This window comes from Canis aureus, chromosome 7 (genome assembly GCF_053574225.1).
Source record: "Canis aureus isolate CA01 chromosome 7, VMU_Caureus_v.1.0, whole genome shotgun sequence".
In the NCBI taxonomy this organism is placed as follows: Eukaryota; Metazoa; Chordata; class Mammalia; order Carnivora; family Canidae; genus Canis; species Canis aureus.
In genome coordinates this window covers 37916897-37941559 of record NC_135617.1, presented here as the reverse complement: position 1 = coordinate 37941559, position 24663 = coordinate 37916897, and the positions used below count along the sequence as shown (strand labels likewise).

The following is a 24663-nucleotide window of genomic DNA, read 5'->3' as shown; positions in this document are numbered from 1 at the left end:
AATCTGATAGGAGATTTCATGTCTTAACCAGGTTGATGATCCTTCAATGGATACAAATAATTGTTAAATAATGGTGATCTCATTTAATGGTTTAATGCATTATATTGATACTTTTTAAATTACATATATGGAACATATATTTATGCTATAATCACAGCATATATACAGAGAGAGATACAGATAATTATATATATTTGTGTTTACATAGAATATATATGATTTTAACAAAGTTTTTAAATGAATTTGTAAGCCCATATGAAATTGTGTACATGAAAATATCTATGTAGCTAAACCATTGTTCTGTTCATAAAATAAATGAGATTAGACTTTGTGTTTTCCTAAACTATGGTATAAAGGAATGGTCATAAGATTGAGATTCAGAAAATCTAATCCAACTTCTGCTGCTAACTAGCAAATCATTTTGAGCAAATTATTTTACTTATTAGAAATGTACATTCCATTAGGAGAGGGATTTTTGTCTGTTGTGTTCATTGCTGTATCACCAGTATCTGGTTAAAAGGCTGGGCTGAGTGTAAGTGCTGAACAAGTATTTGTTGCATGAGGTATACTTCTCCAAAATTAGTTTCCACATCTACAAAACAAAGTTCTTTCCAATCCTTGCATTCTAAGTGGTATTAAAGCTGTTGGGAATTTAAATAAGACAGATTTGTAGCTAGAACTATATTCAGTTTTTACCTAGGCTTTTATAAAATTGTTTAGTTTATCAAAAATCTTTTTATTGGATATTTATTAACAAGAATAAGACAAGAGATAGGTATCAGTCCCTATTTGCTGTCTTCAAAAGGACTAAAACAAAAACTTTACAATTAAAAATATATTATTCAAATTCATAAAAGTAAGTAAGTATAAAAGAAAGTTCAATGACCAACTTCTCAAATGATGTTTTCTCAAGGTGTGTAGCATTTACATTTTGGAAGCTATTAAGTTTTAAAACTGTTCTAAGAATGTTAGGGCAACCTGTAAATATACCCTTCTTTAAGAATACTTGATGTCCCAATTAAAGAATATAAACAAATTAACAGATTCTTTACTTTTTTTTCATTCATTGAACAAATGTGTAATAAGTGACAACTCTGTGAAACCCTGTGTTAGGAAATGATAGCCTACTTGATGAGCCTACTCTGCACCTGTTACCTGCACTGCCAGGTGTACCCAGAGCCCTGAGATGTCTGGTGACACAGCCTTTTGGCCAGAGCCAACATCAACATTGGAAAGACTACAGAGGAAAGTTGTGCAGGACCAAGAAGACAGGGGCCCTCTCCTGACCACCATTACTCACAGCCTCCCCACCACAGTCACCACTACCAGTCCCACCAGGGGTGTTACTTCCCTGTTCCCTCATGGCTTGTGTCCTCACTTCCTCCACACTGATGATTAATGAGACCCTCACCCCTTTATAATAAAACCGTTGCTGCTCTACCTTGTCACTTTCTATACCCTCCCCCATCCTACCTGTTTTTTTTTTTCCACAGCAGTTATTACCAAGAATATATTTATTCGTCCATTGTCTTGATTGTATACACACACTAGAATGTCAGCTCCATGATAGCAGGAAATTTGTCATTCATCATGTCCCCAGCACCTAGAACAGCGTGTACATATCACAAGTATTAGTAAATATTTGTTGAATGGATGGATAAATGAAAAACTGATGAATGAATGACCTGAACCTCCCCACTATTGATCTTAACTGTTCTCCTCCAATTTCCAGTATCATCTCACCATTTAGATTTAAAATTTGCCCTCATTTTCCTAGCTGTGATAGTCCTTGTTCTCAATAAGAATTTGGTGTTCAACCCTGGGTTTATTGCTTCCTGCTGCTTCAGGGAAACACTTGCATAATTCCACTTAGCTTGATTTCATAATACGCCCTTGGGGCTTGCCTTTACTCTGCAAGTGGAATCTAGTCAATATGTGTGTGTGAATGAAATGTTGTTCTACCATAGTGACTTCATAAAGGAACTACATTTTGAGAAGGAGGCACAATATACAAACAAATAAATATATAAATAAAAAACAGCACTAGAATGTCCATAAATGAATTCACTGCATTCAGTAATTGTACAAATTCTACGAGGATGAGTCAAATAGGCAAGACAGAGACTAGAAGGGTTTGGAAAAGTAGAGAATCCCTGAGCCTTAGATGGAAAAATGGGTACATCCATATGAATGTTGGTAGCAGTGATTTAAATTACTATAATGTTTCTATTTGGCAATTTAGAAATAGCTATTAAGATTAAATAGATTCCTATCCTTTCACTAGTATTCAACTTCTGGAAATTTGTTCTATAAAAACTCTCCTGTAACAACTAGAAACATCCCAATGCTCCTCAGTTAGGAGATGGCTTAATTATGATGCCACCTAATGGTGCAATCATTAAAAAAAATAGATATAGACATGTTTGTATTAAGGAATGAAGAAAATGTGTGATCTTGCTATTGAGTTTATACCAATGTTTTAGATACTAGGGATAACAGTGAGCAACATTCACAATGTCCCTCTCCTCATAAAGATGGCATTCTAATTGGGGAAACAGGCAGCAAACAAATAGAAATTTAATGACAGAGCAGTGCTATAAAGAAATATCAAGCATAGCAAGGAGATAGAAAGTGATAAGCATCAGTAAAAGCCTCTCTGAGGGGGTGACATTGGCACAGAGACTTGAATAAAGTGAGGGGACAAGGCAAGAAAGTCAGAAGGAAAAGACAGGAAAGCAGCCTGCTTGGAGTGTTCAAGAAAATGTGGGAAGACTGTGTGACTGGAGAGAAGTGATCACAGGAATGAGAGGCAGTGTGAGATCTGAGAGGTGAGCAAGGGTTAGGTTATGTGGCATTTTATGGGCCATCGTAACAGTTGGATTTTCTTTTAATTTTGTTAATAGAAAAGGACAAACTCTTAAGCAAGGGAATGACATATTCAGATTTATGTTTTTAAGAAATTGCTGTGGCTCTTATGTAGAGAATATTCAGCATTCTGAACATAGTATAACCAATTTTTTTTATTAAATAATCTACAACAGGATTACAGTGACCAAAAAATGAGGAAAACGTGCAGTGTTTCCTATAGTTTATTTATGAGTGTTTTGAAGCATCTGCTGTATGAGGGTTGAAGAGTTCGTGTGTGTACGCACATACATGGTTATGCATATAGAGCTTTTTTCATATATTAATGGCTATTAAATGATACTATATGAAAAACTGAAAGAAAACCAGAAATTCATATCAGATGTGTGGATGGAAAAAGTGTGGCAGGTATTAAAAGTCTAAGTGTTTGTCTAACCTTTTGATATTGCTTTAATCAAACAAATGTTTTAGAATTTCATTTCCATGCTATGAATAGAATGCCAGTTAGTGCATTTCAAAGTGGCTTGATTAAGTTGCTCTGAACTTAGAGTTTATCAAGAAAATGATCAGCCATTATAATTCACAATACCAAAAGAGACTCACACCCAAAACTGCCAGACAGAAGTCATGCAGCTGAGACAAAAAACCAATGAGAGAGCCATAAAAGCTTGGAGTTAAGATATACCTGTTCTACCTCCATAAAGGCACATGCCTCCTATGTGCCATCTCAAAAAAGAATGTGTATGGTAAAGTGTTTCGAAAATCATTAAATAAAACACTACTGTTTCTCTTTATGAGATTGCTGAGAAATGGCCAAAACTGGTTATTTTTCATACTTGGTTCCCTGTGCCTCTTCCCCTTTAAAGGACAAGGCCTGGGGCAGCCCTGGTGGCTCAACAGTTTACTGCCGCCTTCAGCTCAGGGCGTGATCCTGGAGTCCCGGGATCGAGTCCCACATCTGGCTCCCTGCATGGAGCCTGCTTCTCCCTCTGCCTGTGTCTCTGCCTCTCTCTCTCTCTCTCTCTCTCTCTATCTCTATCTCTATCTCTCTGTGTCTCTGAATAAGTACATAAAATCTTAGAAAAAAAAAAAAAAAGGACAAGGCCTGTTCATTTAGGTCTGTTCAGAACACTCCAGATTGGGAAAAACCTTTTGTTTTGTTCAGCATTATATTTCCACATAAGACAGTTCAGTGGCAAATCGTTTTTCACTGCAGTTGATAACTTGAGCAGCAATAAGTCAATAAATTCATTTTGGTTCACTGAGATTCAAGTAGTCTCTGGAACTGAGGCAGTGGTCTACCTTCCACTGCTACCCCTCTTGGCCAAAGCACATGTTGGCAAAGAGATTTAGCTAATCAGATTATTCTCTTAGACTCTCTTTTTCCGAGTAAGCATTTAATTTTATGCATAATTATTTTATTTGCAGAATCAATCAGTATTCAGGGAGAAACTGTCCAGACAAAACTTAAGAGTTTCTTTTACTCTCTCTTGTCAGAGTCAGGCCACAAGAAGTTAAAAAGTACCATCCAGAGAAGCACAGAAACAGGAATGGCAGCTGAAATGAGGAAGATGGTAAGGCAACCAAGTCGAGAGTCTACTGATGGCAGCATCAACAGTTACAGCTCCGAGGGAAAGTAAGTGATATTAGCACCTCTGTATGGCTTTAGGACCATGGTTTGTGTAGTCACGGGTAAAATAACAAAGCTGCCAATGGTTATGGTACAGATTCTTTATTTTCTAGGAGTTCAACCCTTCTAAAACAGCCTTATCTCTTGTGATACGTATGCAGGGACACACCTCTCCTGGTCACTCAGAACTTTCAAAGGTATGAAGAAAATCTGGGCTAACATGAGTAAAGTGATCTCCATCATCCCAAAAAGTTCAGAACAGTCCATAACCGGATGTTTATTGTAGAAATGCCACATTTAATGTATTATTTCATGTGAGGAAACTCATTGTCGGGCCAAGACACTAAAATCTGAATTAAAATTTAGAAATGAGGGACACCTGGGTGGCTCAGTGGTTATGTGTCTGCCTTCAGCTCAGGGCGCAATCCTGGAGTCCTGGGACTGAGTCCTGCATAAGGCTCCCTGCATGGAGCCTGCTTTCTCCCTTTGCCTATGTCTCTGCCTCACTGTCTCTCTGAGTTTCTCATGAATAAATAAATAAAATCTTTAAAAAAAATTTAGAAGTGAGAACTAATTTCCTATATTCTTACTTATCTCCAGACTGTTTTGGGTTCTGAGTTGTTGGAAGTCTTACACTCTCATAATAGCTACTTAAATTTTTTTGTTTTTAAAAACATCACTAACTCATCTTTATCTTAGGAAAACAGCCCAGAATTTATCTTACTCATTATTTTTCTGGTTAAAGAGTTTTAGTTATTTTGAAATTAATTAATCTTGAAAAAAGTATAACTTGATTTATGTTTTGCTTACTTGCTTTTCCATAAAGATCTTGCAGAAAACCTTGCATTTTTCTATGCTTGAGAATTTTTCTGATAAAACCAAACTTTTACTGAGGTGATAGATCTTACAACTAAGTAATTATTATTCTGCAGTGGGTTACTTGGGGATTGATTGTGTACAAATTTTCTATATTCATTTATCGCCATTCAAAAATCTCATTTACCAATCTAAAAGTAATAATTTATTTTACTTTACTGGCACTTTTTTATTTTGCTCAGAAAATGAAATAAAATTATGCCAAGTTGTTCATGACATGCTTTACACTAGAAAGGTGTGTTTATTTGATTAAATGATTGGTATGCACACTCCCAACAAGATATAGCTAAGACCAAAAATAAGCAGGAACGAAAATTATGGAGATGAACTTGCTGACAAAATGCCAGTATTGATGAAGTATTATAATGCAATGTGCAAATGAAAGACCAGAGACATTATTTTCTGATATAAAATTAATAAATCAATATTTATCTACATTGTGGATAAACCACTTAACCTCTCACAGATTGATTTTCATAGTCTCTGGATGTGATAATAGTATGTGCCCCCCCCAATTCCCTTGATTGTGAGGAAATAATATGTGAGAAAGTATACTGGAAACAATAAATCTCTATAGATATGTGCTTATTCAAAAAATCCTTACTGAAGTCCAGCTACATAGCAAGGATGGTTCTTGTTGCCCAGGATACATCAGTAAACCAGAAGAGCATAGTCACTCCCTGCTGGAGCTTCAGCCCAGGGAATTCAGGCAGTCAAAATGTAGTAAGAAATGAACATAGTCTAATCAATTCTTTTCCATTTGAACTGAATGAAAATCTCAGATAACATAAAAATGTAGTTCGCTAAAAAAAAAAATAAATTAAACAAGTTTTGCTTGTAAATAAGAACTTGTACTGTACTATCACATTTGTTGGAAGAAATTATCAGGCCTTTTTTAAATTGAACATAAATGTTAATTAATGTTCATGAACAGTTATTTATGTGAAATTCATTATATAAAAATTTGCATCTTATATTTTATGTCAGCAATATGTTTATGTAGGGATTTGTATTTGTAAATGTCCAGAAAACTTAGTATATCAACTGTAGCTAAGCCCTTCTGAATAGAACATCAGCTCTTAACTTGAGAATTTATTTAGACCTTTTCTCAATCAGTGCTGAGCTTCATATACTTGGTTCAGAGGCAATGAATGCAAAGAATCAATGTAAACTGTCTAATGTTTATGACTCATGAAGAGAAGTAGGAGTCAAATGGAAGTTAATGAAAAGAATTTTAAAAGATCTAACATTTTGATTTCTTTTCTCTTTGCTAATAGCTTAATATTTCCTGGAGTACGACTAGGAGCAGACAGTCAATTCAGTGATTTTCTTGATGGATTGGGACCAGCTCAGCTAGTTGGCCGTCAAACCCTTGCCACCCCTGCAATGGGTAGGAATTTTTTTTTTCCATAAGAAAATTGTTTCATGATTGACAAGGTCATTTAAAGTATCATAATAGTGGGCCTCTGGGTGGCTCAGTCTGTTAAGCATCTGCCTTTAGCTCAGATCATGATCCCAGGATCCTGGGATGGAGTCCCCCCACATCTGGCTCCTTGCTCAGCAGGGTGTCTGTTTCTCCCTCTACCCCTCCCCATTGCTCTTGCTTTTGTACTGTCTCTCTCTCAAATAAATAAATAAATAAAACCTTAAAAAATAAAGTATTATAATATTAATATAAGTGAGAAGCAACATTTTAGCAAGGGTATTGCTGGTTTCAAATGACTATTCTAATTTCTGATGCCTGTTTCTAACTTAAGACATGATGCAAAGTGAATAAAGTTAGTCATAAATCTTTGACAAAGAAAGGTCTCAAAACATTTTCCTCATACACAACATTGCTCAGAAAGTTACCAGAGGGTATACCTCAACAAGATGAGCTAGGTGAACTTAAAAAATTACATAATCATAATTATATAGTCTAATATTGGGATAATGACAAAGTGTCAAGTATACGGTGGGAGTAGGAAGGGAGTGAGGGAGATTGAAGGTAGAAGCCAGTGACAATATCTAAAACTGAAAAATAGGAAAATACCTTATAAGTATAGTATTTAGGGCAGCCTAGGTGGCTCAGCGGTTTAGTGCCACCTTCAGCCCAGGGCTTGCTCCTGGAGACATCAGGCTCCCTGCATGGAGCCTGCTTCTCCTTCTGCCTGTGTCTCTGTCTCTGTCTCTGTCTCTCTCTCTCTCTGTCTCTTTCTCTCTCTCTCTCTCTCTCTCTCTCTGTGTGTCTCTCATGAATGAATGAATAAAATCTTATATATATATGTATTTTTATTTTTATTATAGTATTTTATTTTTATTATAGTATTTTATTTTTATTGTAGTATTTTATAATATATATATGTATATATATATACACACACACATATATATATTATATATAATATTTAGAAATAGAGAGGGAAATGCCAAGTCGTAAAAAAATAAATCAGATATAAATATTGAAAATTCTGAAGGCAGTGACCTTTGGAAGGCTGCAAGTTGGGAGAGAGAATGGGAATCTTTTATACTAATAACAAGACTTATGGAACAGTTTGACTTTTTAACTATGTGTCTATGTGATTAAAACAAAAACAAAAGAGACATCTGGGAGCTGAGGTCTGAAACAGAGTTATAAAAAACTAATGAACAATCCAGAGCCACAGAATTGATCAACTGACCTGGCAAATAAAGAGAATTCACAACTGAGAAAATAGAGATGATTTAACTAGAAAAAATTAGAAATAATTACATTTATCATTTTCGGAAATCCAAATAACATATCAATCAGAAAACAGTGAGCACTTCAGTAAAAATGGCCAAAGGATATGAACAGGTAAGTGTAAGAGAAAGCATGCAAACCAAAAATATTTAGAAATATGTTCAGCTTCTCTATTAATCAAAGAAATGCAAATTATAACTTTTTAACCATCAGATTGGAAAAAATTAGACCATATTCCTAATACTCCTATTAGTGGGTGTAGAATATAGGAAAACAGATACTTCTGGTGTTAGTACAAACTGGCACAATCTTTCTGAAGGATATTTGGCAATATGCATGGAATTTTTGATTGTCCATTTAAATAGACCCAATAATTAAAAATTTGAGAATGCACACCAATTGTGCAAAAATTCTGTATTAAGCTGTTCATTGTGGTGCTATTTATAATAGCAACAACATATATAACCTATGATAGATAACCTACCTAACCATAGATATTTCCATCAACAGGGATCTTGTTAAACAGGTAATGACATGCCCATTCACTGGTCCATATAGTCAATTGAGGATATATGATCATGATAGAGATAGGTAGGTAGGTAGGTAGGTAGGGAGAGAGAGAGAGAGAGAGAGAGAGAGAGAAAGGAATGAAGGGAGGAAGGGAGTTAATGAAAGAAAGAGAAAGTATTTATGAGATTGCTAGAATGTTCACCAAAAACATTAATAGTGGTTTTCTCTAGATAATGGAAATATAGATAATTATACTTTTTTTACTAAAAAGTATTATATACTAGGTTATATAAAGGATAAGAAATCTTACCAGACACCTGGCTGGCTCAGTTGGTTAAGCTCCTGCCTTCAGCTCAAGTCATGATTCCAGGGTCCTGGGATCAAGCTCCATGTCAGGCTCTCTGCTCAGTGGGGAGCCTGTTTCTCCCTCTCTCTCTGCCTGCAGTTCTTTCTGTTTGTGCTCTTTGGGGAGCCTGGGTGGCTCAGTTGGTTGAACATCTGCCTTCAGCTCAGGTCATGATTCTGGAGTCCTAGGATAGAGCCCCTCATTGGGCTCCCTGCTTAGTGGGGAGCCTGCTTCTCCCTCTGCTGCTTCCCCTTCTTGTGCATGCTCTCTCTCTCTCTCTCTCAAATAACTAAATAAGTAAATCTTTTTTTTAAAAAAAGAAAAATCTTACCAGAGTATAAGAATAACTTAAATACTTGAGTATTATTGTAATTAAGTGATTTTTAAACTAATTTGAGATTCTTATAATGTGGATTAGTATCAGAAAAATAATGAGAAACATTTCAAAACCTGATTGGAGGCAGGGGAATAAAAGTGAAAGCTGGGGTTCTAAATATTAGGGTTTTTATCAAGATCATTAGGATCATGGTGTCTGTCGTATACCTCTATTTTTTCAACTCTGTGTAACTGCAAAGAAACTGAAACATTTTGTTTCCTTTCCACTTGCAGGTGACATACAAATTGGAATGGAGGATAAAAAGGGCCAATTAGAAGTTGAAGTTATTAGAGCACGAAGTCTCACGCAAAAACCTGGTTCCAAGTCTACACCTGGTAAGGAAAGGTGGTACTGAGTTTGGACAAGAGAATCTGACATAAGCAAAAAAAATCAAAATATTTGCTGCACTTGAATTCTATATGCTCCACTTCACATCATCTGAATGATTAAAAAAGCAGCTTTTCTGTATTCTTTGATTCTATAAAAACGGATTTGGGTTTTCCTTGCGCAATTATTCTGCAGAAAGGATAAGGAAGAGTATTATCAAATTAAGAAAAGTTTAGTTATGATTGTTTCTTAGCTTGTGTTTTTTTTCTGCACATTCACAAATGAAAAAGATTTTTTTTTTTAGTTCTAAGCATAAAAAGGAAACAATGGGCTTTAAGTTATACACCTGAATTGTGATGCCAGCTATATCTCAGGTCAGTCAGTCTTAGATTAACTTTGCATACATTTACTTGAAATGAAGAAAATGCCTAGTGGTAACATAAAAGTTTTAAAGAATAGAATTTATGGAGCACTGGAAATTTAAAATGATTTAAATAATCAATGGGGAACTTTTCAATAAACATCTCTAATTCTCTAATAAAGCATTCTCCAAATCAATTTCACTGAAGGATTAACTTCTTATATGTTAAATATTACTTTGTTCAGCTCCATACGTCAAAGTATATCTTTTGGAAAACGGGGCCTGTATAGCCAAAAAGAAGACAAGAATTGCACGAAAAACCCTTGATCCTTTATATCAACAGTCCCTGGTTTTTGATGAAAGTCCACAGGGTAAAGTTCTTCAGGTTGGTAAAAGTTTGAGTTTTTACATTATAATGTCCAAATTATTCATATAAACACTGAAGAGGTGGTCAAACATGAAAAGAATAAATTTCAGTAAGGAGAAATGTGTAACATCTTTGAGTAGAAAAAGACAAATTGTTAAATTACAGTATAAACAATATGTAGTATTAAAAATATCTGATGAATCTAATGGAAAACATAATCTTTATTTTATCTCCCTTGTTTTTTTCCTTCTCCTCATCCTCTCCTTCAGTTTTTGTCCTGCTCTCACACCCCCTCTTCTCAATAGATAGCTGGCTAGGTAGGTAGGTAGGTAGATAGATAATCAAGGCAAATGATGCAATGATTTATTGAGCATTGCTATGTGCCAGACATGGGATACAAAAAGGAAGAAAGGAAAGAAAAAGAGAATATTCAGGACTGGTGAATATCGGACATATTAAGTAATTCTATTACATTACTTCTTTTTTTAAGATTTATTTATTTTAGAGAGAGCAGGGGGGATGTGCAGAGGAAGAGAGAATCCCAAGCAGACTCCATGCTGAGCACAGAGCCCGATGCAGGGCTCCATTTCACAACCCCAAGACCCTGACTTGAGCCAAAACCAAGAATCCGACGGTCAACTGACTGCACCACCCAGACACCCCCATGCATTCTTTTAAACATACACTTCTTTTAAACATTTTAACTATTGTGTGCATAAAATATCATAATCCCCATTATACAGATTATGTATGAGGATCACAGAGATTAAATAATTTGGCAAAATTACTCAGTAAATTGAAAAGGCAAGTTTCAGCAGTCCTGTAAGCTGGTGAATGATTTCAGTGGAGAACCTTTACAGATGACCAAAGGATTGGAAAACAGAACCTAGTAGGAGTAAGTGTAATGGAATGCTTATCTGATGCCAATAGGAGTTGACCCAGATTGTACTAACTGCCTGTAAGCAATAGGACGAATATTATTCGTCAATTAATAATAGGACTTATTAATCATCTGATCAAATCAGAATTGTCAGGCAGATGCTCAAAAGGCACTGGCTTACAATTATTTTTCAACCTGTCACATCACTAACAAGTACATAATGTAAAAGAAATGTAATGAATGTTCTCATTCTTTGTACATAATCCGTGATCATATACATACATACACATACTCCATCATCATCCATATACACACTCCTCTGTACACTGAATTATGTTGTTTTGCTCTGCTAACTTATACAAATTTTAATTTTTATTTATCTGGCCCTGCACATGACTTATTAGATAAGATAAACTTATATATTTACTTCTTTAACATGGTTTACGTAGATAATACCCCTCATTGATAGGGAAACATTATCAAATCTAAAAATTATCATATAGTGTCTCTTTGAGCACTTTAATGTTAGTATCTTTCTATCTGTTCTTCCTCTTTGGTGTCAGTTATATTCATTTCCTCTGCTTCACTGATTGGCCCACTTTTACAGAATAGTTGTTTTTAGCCTTCAAATATGAAAAAAAGAGCCCTTCAAGTTGTATGGCATTTCTTTGTCTCTGCAGGTGATCGTCTGGGGGGACTATGGCAGAATGGACCATAAATGCTTTATGGGTGTGGCACAGATCTTGCTGGAAGAACTTGATCTCTCCAGTATGGTAATTGGATGGTACAAGTTGTTCCCACCATCATCCCTGGTGGATCCCACACTCACTCCCCTGACCCGCCGGGCTTCCCAGTCATCTCTGGAAAGTTCAACTGGGCCTCCCTGCATCCGCTCATAGTGAACTCATACAAGAGTCATTCCAGTGAAACTCTACCTTTCAGGATAATAATCTGAACCAGATATTTCATGATCAAAAGCATTGTTGGAGACAGACAATCAACTTGTGTTTTGCCTGTAGTAGTTTTCAATAATATGTCCCACTTGTTGTTTAGAACCTGGCTTCATATGACAGAACAAGACAGTCTATCAAATTACAGTAAGAGTCAACATGCTAGTGAGAGTCACTGATGCTTCGAACAAACAGAAAAAGAGGAAACTTCAAATACACACACACAAACACACACATACACACACACACGCACCCCAAATTGAACAAACTGGAAACTCTCACTCTGAAAAGTTGTATTTTACACGTTTCTGCACAGACCACAAGCAGTGTTATTTCCTTGGTGTTTGAGAAATTTTGTTCTTCTGTGTGTTTTATTTGTGTATTATTTGTTGGGTTTTGGTTTCTTGATCTGTTTTGTTTTATTTTTCACTGTATTTGTTATTTCCACTAGTTTTTGGATATGTCATGACAGGCCTCATGATGCTTACAAAGACCTTTCCTTTCTTTTCCCAAAAGCACCAAAGGGCTGAAGCAGTCTCTGTGGCATCTCCCCAAAGTGTTCAACAACTAGGCAAGATGAGGCCAATGAAGGGTTTCACTGGCTTTCATTTTATAATACTTCAGTCTTATGTGTGGAAACCCAGAAAACAAAAAGTTATCTTCTAAAACAAATAATCATAGAATCACTTTTTTTTAATGAAGAATAATCTGTTTGCGTTCTAAAAAAGTAATTTATGTTTTCCATTGTTCTCCATGGAAGATTTTTAAAGAAGTCAACCTGCAACAAATGCTGGGAATTAAAACTAACCACATAACTGTACTTTGGAAACTCTCCTCATAATAACTTCTTCTTTCTGATATCTCCCCAAAAAGTATATGCTCATGTGTATAAACCATACTTTTGACTCCCCAAAATGGTGACTAAAAACTAGAAACAGATTTGAGCTGAAAACACTTACAGTTATGCCCAGGCCTCTCGGCCATGTCTCCACGTAGACATACCCATCTGCCCCAGAAAGAGCATGGTATGAGCTATCCAGTATTCCACTGGAAATTCTAGTTGAAATATTCTGCACTAAAGTGATGTTTTTATCAAATTTTAGTTTACATTTCTTTGAGATCGATGCAAGCACAAAGCTTGATTTTTTAATGCAAAGTATCTTACTTCTGGGGTGGGGGGAATAAAACAGTCAAATTTCAACTTGCATTTTCTTCATTTGAGTTTTTCTTGGCCTTGAATTTCCCTTGTGACATTCTGTATAAGTGCTACAAACTGCAGACTCTGCAGATGCATTGATATGTTCTCCCTCCTTTTATGAGTCATTCAATTTTTGTGATCACACAAATAGAGCAGCATGACTTGGAACTGTTCAAAGCTGCATGCACGTTTTGTAAAAAAAAAGAAAAAAAAGAAAAAAAAGAAGAAAAAGAAAAGAAAGGAAAAGAAAGAAAAAGAATAAAGAAAAGAAAAAATGAAAAAATAGGTTATTTAATAATGTATGTTAGTTCCACCTTAGGCCAGCTTGTATGTTGCATGTACTTGTACAGTTTGCTCGTTAATTACTCTACTGAAATAACCAAGAAATCTAAGCCATCCATTTTTGTTATAGACATTTTGCAGGTTTTAGCCATACTCCGTCTGTGAGTTTGGGGTGAAATGTCTATAGATGGACTTTATTTTTTACCCTCTGGAAAACGTGATGTAGTATGGACCAAATTCCTTCTAATTAATATTTTGGTGTAGATTCCTACCGTGGGGCTGTACCACATGTAGACACTGTGTTACACACTAGGTTTTAATCCATAGACATACTGCCTGCACCAAGTGAATTATTTATTATTATTTACACATACCAGAATTATCTGCCCATCATTCCACAGGGCACAGATTGACCACTATACTCACCATGCTGAGCAGGAAGAACTGAAGCATTGGTGCACTTCTACTAGATTCCGTTCTGTCTTAGTGGCCAACAATCAACTAATTATAATTGGGTAGTATCTTTCTATTTTGACCACTTGTCTTAACACTCCCCTGTGCTTTTAAAATGAACAACTCATGTATGTAAACATGTTTAATAAAATTTACTTTTCATGTCAGTTGGTAGCCATCTGTGTTCTATGTTCTGCCAGATTTCCATTGTGGGTTCTATGGTGCAAAATGGGAGCCAGATCATGGGAAAAGGACGCTGAGATTTGTTGTCTGCTGTGGGCATTTGACTTGACTTGTCACTGCACTATATCTGTCTTAATCTACGCCCAAAGGGTACTTTGCATCACATACAAGTTTTCACTTTGTTAGCCTGTCTAAGTGAACACATGACTATACTTCTGAAAAGTGGCATTATTAAAAACAATAAATCTCGGTAAGAATCATATGGAAGGTTGTTTTTCTGCTGCTGTTTGAGTGTGCTAATAAAAGAGACAACTCTCTTGTCCAATTGCCAAATCATTTCCAGTTATGTCACATATCAGAATATTAACTCCCGCGTCTCTCATCAAAGCAACCTGTCTCCTCATTCCATCTTTTCTTGAACTCCTGACTGATTTATAAATCTTTGCCTTAGGTGAGGCCAACTTAACAAACCAAGCAATCCATTAAATTATCTTTAGTAGGTTCTTAGGGAATAAATATGTATTCACATATAGTAGATGAAGCTTCATAAATAATATGTTAAAAGAGAAATTATTAGCTGTCTTAATTTAATTTTAAGACTCTTTGCTTCTCCAGAAGTGTGTTCATGTATTTCATAATTATCCTCACAAAATACTTGGTAAGCAATAATTTCATATTGCAGTTTATTTGTAGTAAATCACTGTTAGGATCCAGTCTCTACTTTTTTAAAACCCTTAATATTTTTATAGACCACACTGGCTTTAACGTAAAGCAAAATAAACACAACTAAATCAGTATCAAATTTGAGACAATAAAGCAATGTGAGACATGTCACTATATCAGTTGTTTAAAGTTTTTTAAACAGTTGACTGAATTTTACCCTATTGAGTCAACCAGTTGTTTGGTCTACAAGACATGAAATTATCTGTTAGATTGGGTCGAGAAGACAAAAACAACAGATTAGTTCAGTTTACATCAAGCTGTCAAAGCAGAACTGTTTAACACATAACCGGGGGAGGGCAAGGGCAAGTCTGACATTAAAACAGGAGGCAACTAAATACAGCCTTAAAATTCTTTGTCTAGACAGAGAAAAGCAGAAATCTCTCTTCAAATCAGGTAAGTCTGCCTGGCATGATGACTTCAGGGCCTACAGTGGTGGAGAGTTAGTAACCATGAGAAAGGCAATTTTGCTGTCTTCATGGGTTTTTTGCTGACTTTGACAACTTAATATCTAGAAATCCCAGCCGGAGATATATGTTCTGATTATACTTAACTAACATTATTAAGGGCTTTGTTGAGTACTAGATGTCATGTATATTTACTTGGGATGTAAAAATGAAAAACAAAAGAAAAACAAACAAACAAAAAAACCCTGACCATCTTAAAGGAGCTCTTTATCTATTAAGAGAGATCATGACATAAATAATTACAGTAATGTATTTTCATTTGTATGCAAAGGGCTATGGGATTGCCTTTAATTCTCACAATAGCCCTAAGAGTTAAGAACTCTTATAACCCTATTTCAAGTGTAGGATCTGCAGCTTGGAGAAGATGAATAACAGGCCAAAGGTCACAGCACTGGTTAGTGATGGAGCTGGGATATACCAAAGTCTGACTCCAGAGCCTGCCCCGCTAAACACTTTGCATCCTCCATTATGCCCTGATAGTTGAGCTAGATCAACTTCATTTAAGAATGAAGAGTCCATCAGATGGGAAAGAAAGGAAAGAATTCTAACCCAAACCACTCTGCCTTAACACAACTTCCAGCCAGTTCTAAGTACTTTTGCCATAAGCATCTTTACCATAGACCTCTTGTCCACAAGTATTTTTGCCGCAAACCTTTTCACCATATAACTAAAACTGGCTATCAGGCAATTTCACTCTATAACATAAGAACAACAACAAAACTGGTTGATGGTTTGATTTGACTTTGTTGGTTTCATCAACTGGTTGATAGTTTCTCCATTGACATAGTATTTTCATTTTTATACTATGTAAATCTTAGCTCTCATAATGGTCTATTACAATGGTATGGAATTTTGAACCCATAGAACTTTAGGACATCTATCAATGACAATATGTCAAGAACAATATGCCAAAAACAACAGTGTAGAAGGCTTTCATTAAGCAATACAAAACTCAGTTACAAATATACATCCTAGTATTTGGAAACTGATACCTTGCTTAATGAAGAAAGATTTATTTTAAAAAAGTATATGCTGAACAAAGAGACAAATCAACAAGCAAAAAAAAATGTGTGTAATACAAAGAATGAAAAATTTCAAAGATAGGTACAAACCACAAAATCTTTTTTGCACAGCATTGCCATGAATCTACATACATTTTAAATGTATTCAAAAAAAAATTTTTTTTTAAGATTTTTATTTCTTCGTTCAGAGAGAGAGAGAGAGGCAGGCTCCATGCAGGGAGCCTGATGTGGGACTCAATCCCGGACTCCAGGATCAGGCCCTGGGCTGAAGGCGTCACTAAACCGCTGAGCCACCCGGGCTGCCCTGTATTCAAATATTTTATATTTCACAATAAAAGCTTTTTAATTTTGTTATTCATTTTCCATGTTTCATTATGTCCTTTTTAATGATTTTTTATTTATTAAAATTTTATTCATTTTTAAATTTTTTGTGATTTTACCTTTTATAGCAAAATTGCCTTACAGACAGCTGTGTGGTAAAAATGCTTGTGGCAAAGATGTCTACAGCCAAGATACTTACATGGGAAAGACCCAACACATTCCCAGCCAGTAAGGTCTCCTGTTGTACATCTCAAGCACTCTGCCATTACTACAGGAGGTGAGGAAATAGGGAAAGGAGGCAGGTGAACTCTTCTGCATCTGCTGAGCCCTCTTTCTAAAACTTTTGTCCTATAATTCTCTCCTCTGCATCCTCCTCTGACTGCACTCACCATTTGCATTATCAAACTTCTTGAATATAACATACCAGCTCTCAAGAAGAGTATTAATAAAGATAGAACAAAATTGTCCTTAGCTGAGCCCCCGACTTATCCTTTGGTTCCAAGGTAAAATTGTCTTTTGAGTACCTCTACCTGACTCCTTGTCCCTAGTCCCAGTGCACAGTACCCTCAATTCTGCATCAGTCACAAAAATTCACACCTTGAGGTTGAACTGATCAGCACTGAATCCCAGCCCCATGGAGCATTTAAGTCCACCCAGAGTCAGTCCATAGGCTAAGTTATTTGCTCCCAAAAATAGTTTCCAAGACTCCTCATCTATACATAGAGTCCCTTCTTAGAGGAGCTCAGAAGTCATCAGGCCTTACACAACTCCCACATCCTACCTTCCATCCTGGTTCCTCAGGTACCTCTCAAGAAGACAACATATGCAAGTATTCACAATTCCTAGGTGTAAACTAAACGTGGTCAGTATCATGGCCAATCACATAATGACACTTTCATTAGTTAGTCTCACACAGGTTACTCTAATCTCATAGCTTGAGACTGAGTCATTCACTTTTGGGATTTTCCTTTCCTTTTTTTTCTTTTTCAAATTGCCATACAGAGATGCTCTGGGTGGCTGCATCCAGTTCCTGCTAAAACTTTTGTCTCATTAGCTCCCCAAATGGTCAGTGTTACATACCCCCCTCCACCAACATACATCCATCATGGGTATATATGTGATGATCTCTAATAATGTAGGTCAGGCCTTTACTGCTAATAGAGCTCTTCTTAATTATATAGATCTTCTAGTTTATCCCTCCTTTTGCCTTTATCACCCAACTTCCATAGTGATCTCTTCTATTTTGGCTCCAATACCTCACCTACTACTCATTCATAATCCCAACATAACCCAACATACCAAATCAAATACAGAATACTCGGTTACATTTGTATTTCATTTTTAAAATGAATAATTAAATTTAAATATGATTTTTAAATTATTTATTTTTATTAGAAATTCAAATTTAATTTGGCTTCCTATATTTTTATTTGCTTAATCTGGCAACCTTACCTCTACTGCCATATGGTTTGAGCACCCCCACCACCACTTTGCTAATATGCTCCACTAAACATGATATCTAGCCAGAAATTCCAACAGTCTTATCATAGCACAGTTATTGACCCTCTCTGTAACTACTACTGAAGATTTCCTTCTTGGAAATTTTTCTCCTTCTCATGGTCCCAGTTTTCCAGCTTGAAGGCAAGATTTTGTTCCCAGTTCTTCACTCCTTCTGAAAGAATTATACATACTCAGACCCGTTGCCATGCTGCTTTGCAGTGCCTCACAACAGAAGAGGCTGAGAATTTATATACCCCTGGCCCATTGACTTTGGCCAGATGACTTATTTCTGTGTTAGTTATTTCCCTAACGGGGAAAGTTAAGTGGATGTGACATAAGTAGAGACCATTCTCTATGGGAACAGCTTTCTGTAGGTGGACACTGCTCATTCAACCTGGTCCTTGAATAAAAGACATGTGAAACAGACCTGAACCCAACTCCCAGGCTGAAACAGAGCTGCCCCAGCTGACCTCCAGATCTGTGGATGATTAAAAAAATCAAAAGGTTAATTAGGTTAATTAAAAGTTAGATATTTAATTGTTATACTAAGAGTTCAATTAATAAAACCATACTATAGAACATATCTGTTGAATGGAATAATAATACTACCCTCTTCATAGCATTAGTTTGAAGATTAAGGTAAGTAGTAAATATGTGAATTCTTACGATAAAATCTGAATTCATAGTAAATACCGAATAAATGTTAGTTGTTATAACTGCTATACATCAAATACTAATATTCATCAAAGTTAAATGTGTGAAAACTGCATATGAATCTAGAACTCTTAGGCAAATCTAGCCTTTAGTGCCTGCTCTATTCCACCCAACAACGCTGCTGCAATGTTTCTTTCCTGTACAGTCAGGTAAGTCTAGAGAAAGGTTTTTTTTTCCACTCAGGCCACAGAAGTACTAACCTCCACAGCCCATACCACATTTGCTTTCTTCAGTCCAATCCTGGCACTTTCAGTGGGGCTGATTACTCACTACTTTTCTAGACCAACCTTGCATTTAGTCAGTACCACTTCCTGGAAAGCAAACAGAGAACTCCATCTGACCTAGCCCAGCAAAACTACTCTCACCAGCATTTTTAGTACCATTTCCTAGATAATTTAGTTAACAATTCCTGCAATGTTTCTATCCCAGGAATTCTCAACCTTTTAATGTTCTCTGACTGCCTTCTGCTATGTGAGGTTACCAACCTATACTGTACCCACAAGTCTGCTCCCACATCTCTGAACGCCCACCCATTTTTCCGGGTGGAGAGGAACTTACTTTTCACTGAAATCATCTTTTTCTTTTTCTCATTGGGTATGCACTATCTAGCCTTCTTTTAGATGCTAGAATCTCTCTTTCATCTTCCTCCATAGGCACTTCATTCTAGGACTCCTTTCCTTGTTGTACAATCCACAAGATATGACCATGGCTTTTCTGATTAGTATGTATTTTGTTATCTCTTCATTCCTCTAGGTTTTCCAAGTTCTATCAACACATAATGTAAAACCAAGCAGATCACACTAATTTGTTTTTATCATGATTTTCACTCCACCATAGATTTGCCAAGTTTTTCATAATGTTTTGCTTTTCATTTTTATTAAGTATAAATTAAAAATTCTTTCATTGGCTATATATATTTTTACAAAATGTAACTTTCCCTTTTTCTCTGTTTTTTTTTAAGATTTTAATTATTTATTCATGAGAGACACACACAGAGAGAGAGAGAGAGAGGCAAAGACACAGGCAGAGGGAGAAACAGGCTCCATGAAGGGAGCCTGACGTGGGACTCAATCCCGGGGCCCCAGGATCACACCCTGGGCTGAAGGCAGTGCTAAACTGCTGAGCCACCCAAGCTGCCACCAAGTTTTTAATTCCAATTGTTATCATATAGTGTAATATTAGTTTCAGGAGTAGAATTTAGTGATTCATCACTTACATATAATAGTACTCATCACAAGCGCCCTCTTCACACCCATCACTCATTTAGCCCATCTCCCACTACCTCTCTCCACCAACGCTGTTTGTTCTCTATAGTTAAGAGTCTGTCTTATGGTTTGCCTCTCCCTCTTTTCTCCCCCTATGTTCATATGCTTTGTTTCTTAAACTTCACATAGGAGTGAAATCATAGGGTATTTATCTTTGACTGACTTAATTCACTTAGCATAATATACTCTAGTTCCATCCATGTCCCTGTAAATGGCAAGATTTCATTCTTTTATTATGGCTGAGTATATATATATATATATATATATATATATATATATATATATATTCATTCATTAGCCAATGGACACTTGCTTGGGCCCTTTCCATAATTTGGTTATTGTTGATAATGCTGCTATAACCATTAAGGTGCCGATGCGCCTTTGAATCAATATTTTTGTATACTTTGAGTAAATATCTAGTAATGCAATTGCTGTATCATAGGGTAGTTCTATTTTTAACTTTTTGAGGATCCTCCATACTGTTTACCAGAGCGGCTGCACCAGTTTTTATTCCCACCAACAGTGTAAAAGGGTTTCCCTTTCTCTGCATCTTTGCCAACATCCACCATTTCCCAGGTTCATTTAGCTATATTGACAGGTGTGAGCTGGTATCTCATCATGGTTTTGATTTGTATTTCCCTGATGATGAGTAATGTTGAACATCTTTTCATGTATTTGTTAGCCATTTGTATGTCTTCTTTAGGAAAACGTCTATTCATGTATTCTGCCCATTTCTTAACTGGATTTTTTGTTTTTTGGATGTTGAGTCTCTATATATTTTGGATAGTAATCCCTTATCAGATATGTCATTTGCAAATATCTTCTCCCATTCCATAGGCTGCTTTTTAGTTTTGTTGACTGTTTCCTTCTCTGTGCAGAAGATTTATCTTGATGAAGCCCCAATAGTTCATTTTTGCTTTTGTTTCCTTTGCCTGCAGTGATGTATCTAGTAAGAAGTTGCTATGCCTGAGGTCAAAGAGGTTGCTGCCTGTGTTCTCCTCTAGGATTTTGATGGTTTCCTGTCTCACATATAGCTCTCTAATCCATTTTGAATTTATTTTCCAATATATCACTCAATATCTTTTTGTTGGCAAACGGACGCACATGATGCTGTTTGTGTGTTCTATACTTTATTTAGTGTCTGGGAAAATAATTTTCTTCTATGGACTTGTGTTTTCTTCTACCCTAGTGTTTAGAATGCTTCGGGTCCCTGTGGGGCCTGGCAAAGCCTATGGGCTCCTCCTTAGAATAATATTAGACTCATTTAAAAAGTACATAAGATACAAAAGAAATTAATTATATTAGAAAAATTAAAAACATTTAAAAAACAATTTGTAATGTAATAATATATGTGACTTCTTTACTGATGTACTAAATAAAGTGACAAATCCAATGACCATTATATTTTGAAGTGATGATAACATACATGATAGTTCAAAATATCTGTAACAACTGTAACATGATATAAAAATATCTATGATTTTATTGACAACAAGGTCATAAGTACTGCTATGCTATGGCTATGGCTTGTTGCCTACAGTAACAATTGAAAGAAATGCTCAATTTCATTTAGAGGCAAGAAAAACAAAGAAAAAGAAAGGTATAGTTTTGTTGTTGTTGTTTTCATCCAAGTTCATAGACCTTGGACCACTGTAGAAATTGCTTCCTTGGACCACTGTAGGAATAGTATAATCCATTGTATGGTCTCAAGTTACCCTGACTACAATGACTTTACAATTTGCCCTGGCTCCATTTACCCTGCTAAACAATTATACTCTCATGTCAACTGCAGTCAAGCTCACGAATAGTGTATTTATTTTTTCTTTCTTTTATGCTTTATTCCAATATTGTTATAATTAAATGGTTTGGTGAAACTTGTAAATCCTTTGAAATTATTCAAGATAAAAACAATGACATAAACTAAACTTCAGTGGTTGGTACACAGAATGTGTACCAAAAACAAGACTATAGGAATGAATGAATGGCAAGAAGATTGAGAACTCCATTTCCTCCTAGATTATTGTTTTCAGTCTATTAAAACTCAATCTCCTTTGAATAAATACAAAAATTTCATCTCCTACACCCAACATAGCTACAGTTATAATGTTCAAGGGGTCTATTGCCCTGGCAGTTGAGAAACAAAGTAAATTCCATAGTCTTGTTGCCACAAGCCAAGATTTTGCTTGCATGCTATTTTCCAGCTTATACTCCAAAAACAATACTTTTTGGTTTGGTTTGGTTTGGTTTGGTTTGGTTTGGTTTTGCTTTATCTAACTGTATCATCACATAAAAGATGTTTTGATTTTGTGAAATATTCATACCAATATTGTTTTTGGAATATGAGAAAGAGAGCACACATTTCCCGGGCAAACAGAGAGATAGAGAGGAAGGGAGAGGGAGAAAGAATCTGACTTGGTGCTGAGCACAGAGCCCAGGTAGAGCTCTAGGTCTACCCCAGGATTGCAAGATCATGACGTGAGCCGAAACCAAGAGTTGGACACTTAACCTACTGAGCCACCCAGGTGCCCCACAACAGTATAATTTTAAATTAAACTCTATAAATCCACCACCACTCTTGCTAGCAGTTGACCTATTGAAGCTTCTTTTTCAAGGATTTCTTGTTTTTCTGAAAGCAACTAAAGCCTAAGGTCCAAATCTCTTCCAATCTGTTCTTTTGTAAATGTGTAAATTTTCCAAAGCAAAGTGCACATGTCTAGAGAAAGGGGGTGGAGGAAGAGGAATTTTGACAGTTAAAAAGAGGAATAGAGGGAGAAATTCCTAGAAACAGTGAAGAGATGAAGAGCAGCTTGACCATAATAATGGATGTGTATTCTTGGCCCATTCCATGCCACAATAGCTCAATCAGCAATACCTGATCAGACTATACCCCAAAGTCAAAAACCAGTGGCCATTCATTGTTCAAGTTCTCTTTTGTACTCTAATGTTAAGATTGAATTTTCAAAAAATTGTGACAGGTCACTATGATTTAAAAGAAATAGTTTTGAAGATGTTATTTCCTATATAATAAAATAATTTCCCACATTTTCCTTCTCTATCCTCCAATGATTTCCCAAAGTCTGCCCCATCCATACCCCTCCAGTCTAAATGACTTTTGATTCTTCTGCTCTAAAGAGAATGCAGATTATCCCCCATGTTCTCCACCAACAACCCACTTGCTACTCACTCATCTGAGCCTTCCTATGCTACCTGGGACCTACCTCAGAGGTAGCCAAGATCAGTGCTTCTTAAACTTCAGTATTGTAGCAGTTCATTCAAGATCTTGTTATAATTCAGATTCAATTTTAGAAGTTTGAGGTGGGACCTCAGATTATATGTTTCTAAAAAGGTTCCAGGAAGGATGTACTAATTTGAAAGGCTCAGTAAAAAATAAAAATGCAAGAAACCCCTTTTTTAAAAAAATTATTAAGAATTTCAAGATGGTGGCAACAGAGCATTAAGCCAAGTGCGGGGTCCTTCTAAGTACAAGGTCCCAAGTGACTATACAAGTTTATGTACACCTATGAAGCCAGCCCCTGTTCTCTCGGCTGATGCAAGAGTTGGTGGATCTTACTTTGAGTAAAAAAGTGTGAGGGTCCAGGCCTAGAAAGCAAAACTTTATGGTTAGCCATCTTTTCCAGCAGCTTTTTCTCTACTAAGAATAGTGTCTAGGTAAAACTGGTAATGATTTTTCAACCATTTAGATCTCGGATTCATTTGATTAAAATTGTTAAGTTGATACTTCTGAAGCAATGTTCTAGGATATTGGAATACTGTCTCTTGATGAAGCCTTTCCAAATGATGTTCTAGCAAACTGAGGAACAGTTTTTTGAGCTTCTGTCTAAATATTGGTAGAAAAAAAGATAGAAGCTCCCAAAACCTCACTCTTGCTCTAAAGAGAGCTCTGAGATTTAACCTGCTTGGCAATTTCACTAAAGGTTGGGGAAGGGGAATATTGGTGTCAGTCAGGAAAGTTCCACTGTTGTGAAAATTTAGATGGAGACACAGAGAAAATGATTCTTCTAATTTAATAGAAGCCACATAGTAAATATGACTCTGAGCTATGTAAATCCTATTTCCTAGAAAATTAGGCCATCAAAAACCCCAGTTGTTTAGAGTTAAATAAACAAGCAATCTAACAAAAGTTCCATCAATTTAGAGTTGGGTGGCTTCTCAGGTCCAAATTAACAGGAAGCCAAGTAAGTACCAGACAGGGTGTTTGTCAGCCTCCTGAACTCTGACCTTCATCATCTTTCTACCCTAAATGCCTGCCTGTTAGCTATCACTACAGCATAGGGTGGGTGAGGTTTAAGAAAAGAGTTGGAAATTCAAAATGGTATATCTGCGGTATG

The 24663-nt window shown here is 36.1% G+C and overlaps 1 protein-coding gene and 1 long non-coding RNA gene across 56 annotated transcripts in view; one reads left to right on the top strand and one right to left on the bottom strand.

The window, feature by feature from the left end:
* The window catches only part of RIMS1 (regulating synaptic membrane exocytosis 1), a 477109-nt gene extending 462542 nt beyond the window's left edge, over window positions 1-14567 (top strand). For all 50 annotated transcript variants that reach the window (XM_077903404.1, XM_077903447.1, XM_077903445.1 and 47 more), the window contains 5 exons: window positions 4363-4501; window positions 6649-6761; window positions 9538-9639; window positions 10238-10377; window positions 11920-14567. In XM_077903404.1, coding sequence (XP_077759530.1) covers window positions 4363-4501; window positions 6649-6761; window positions 9538-9639; window positions 10238-10377; window positions 11920-12138 — 713 coding nt within the window. In that variant the 3' untranslated portion in view covers window positions 12139-14567. The remainder of the gene's footprint in view (window positions 1-4362; window positions 4502-6648; window positions 6762-9537; window positions 9640-10237; window positions 10378-11919) is intronic.
* Window positions 1-24663, bottom strand: part of LOC144317274 (uncharacterized) — a 178155-nt gene that overhangs the window by 118880 nt on the left and 34612 nt on the right. Inside the window, exon 2 of one of the 6 annotated variants that reach the window (XR_013383224.1) lies at window positions 455-1603. The exons of the other annotated variants lie outside the window; for them this stretch is intronic. This is a non-coding gene — a long non-coding RNA (uncharacterized LOC144317274). The remainder of the gene's footprint in view (window positions 1-454; window positions 1604-24663) is intronic. 6 annotated transcript variants of the gene reach the window in all.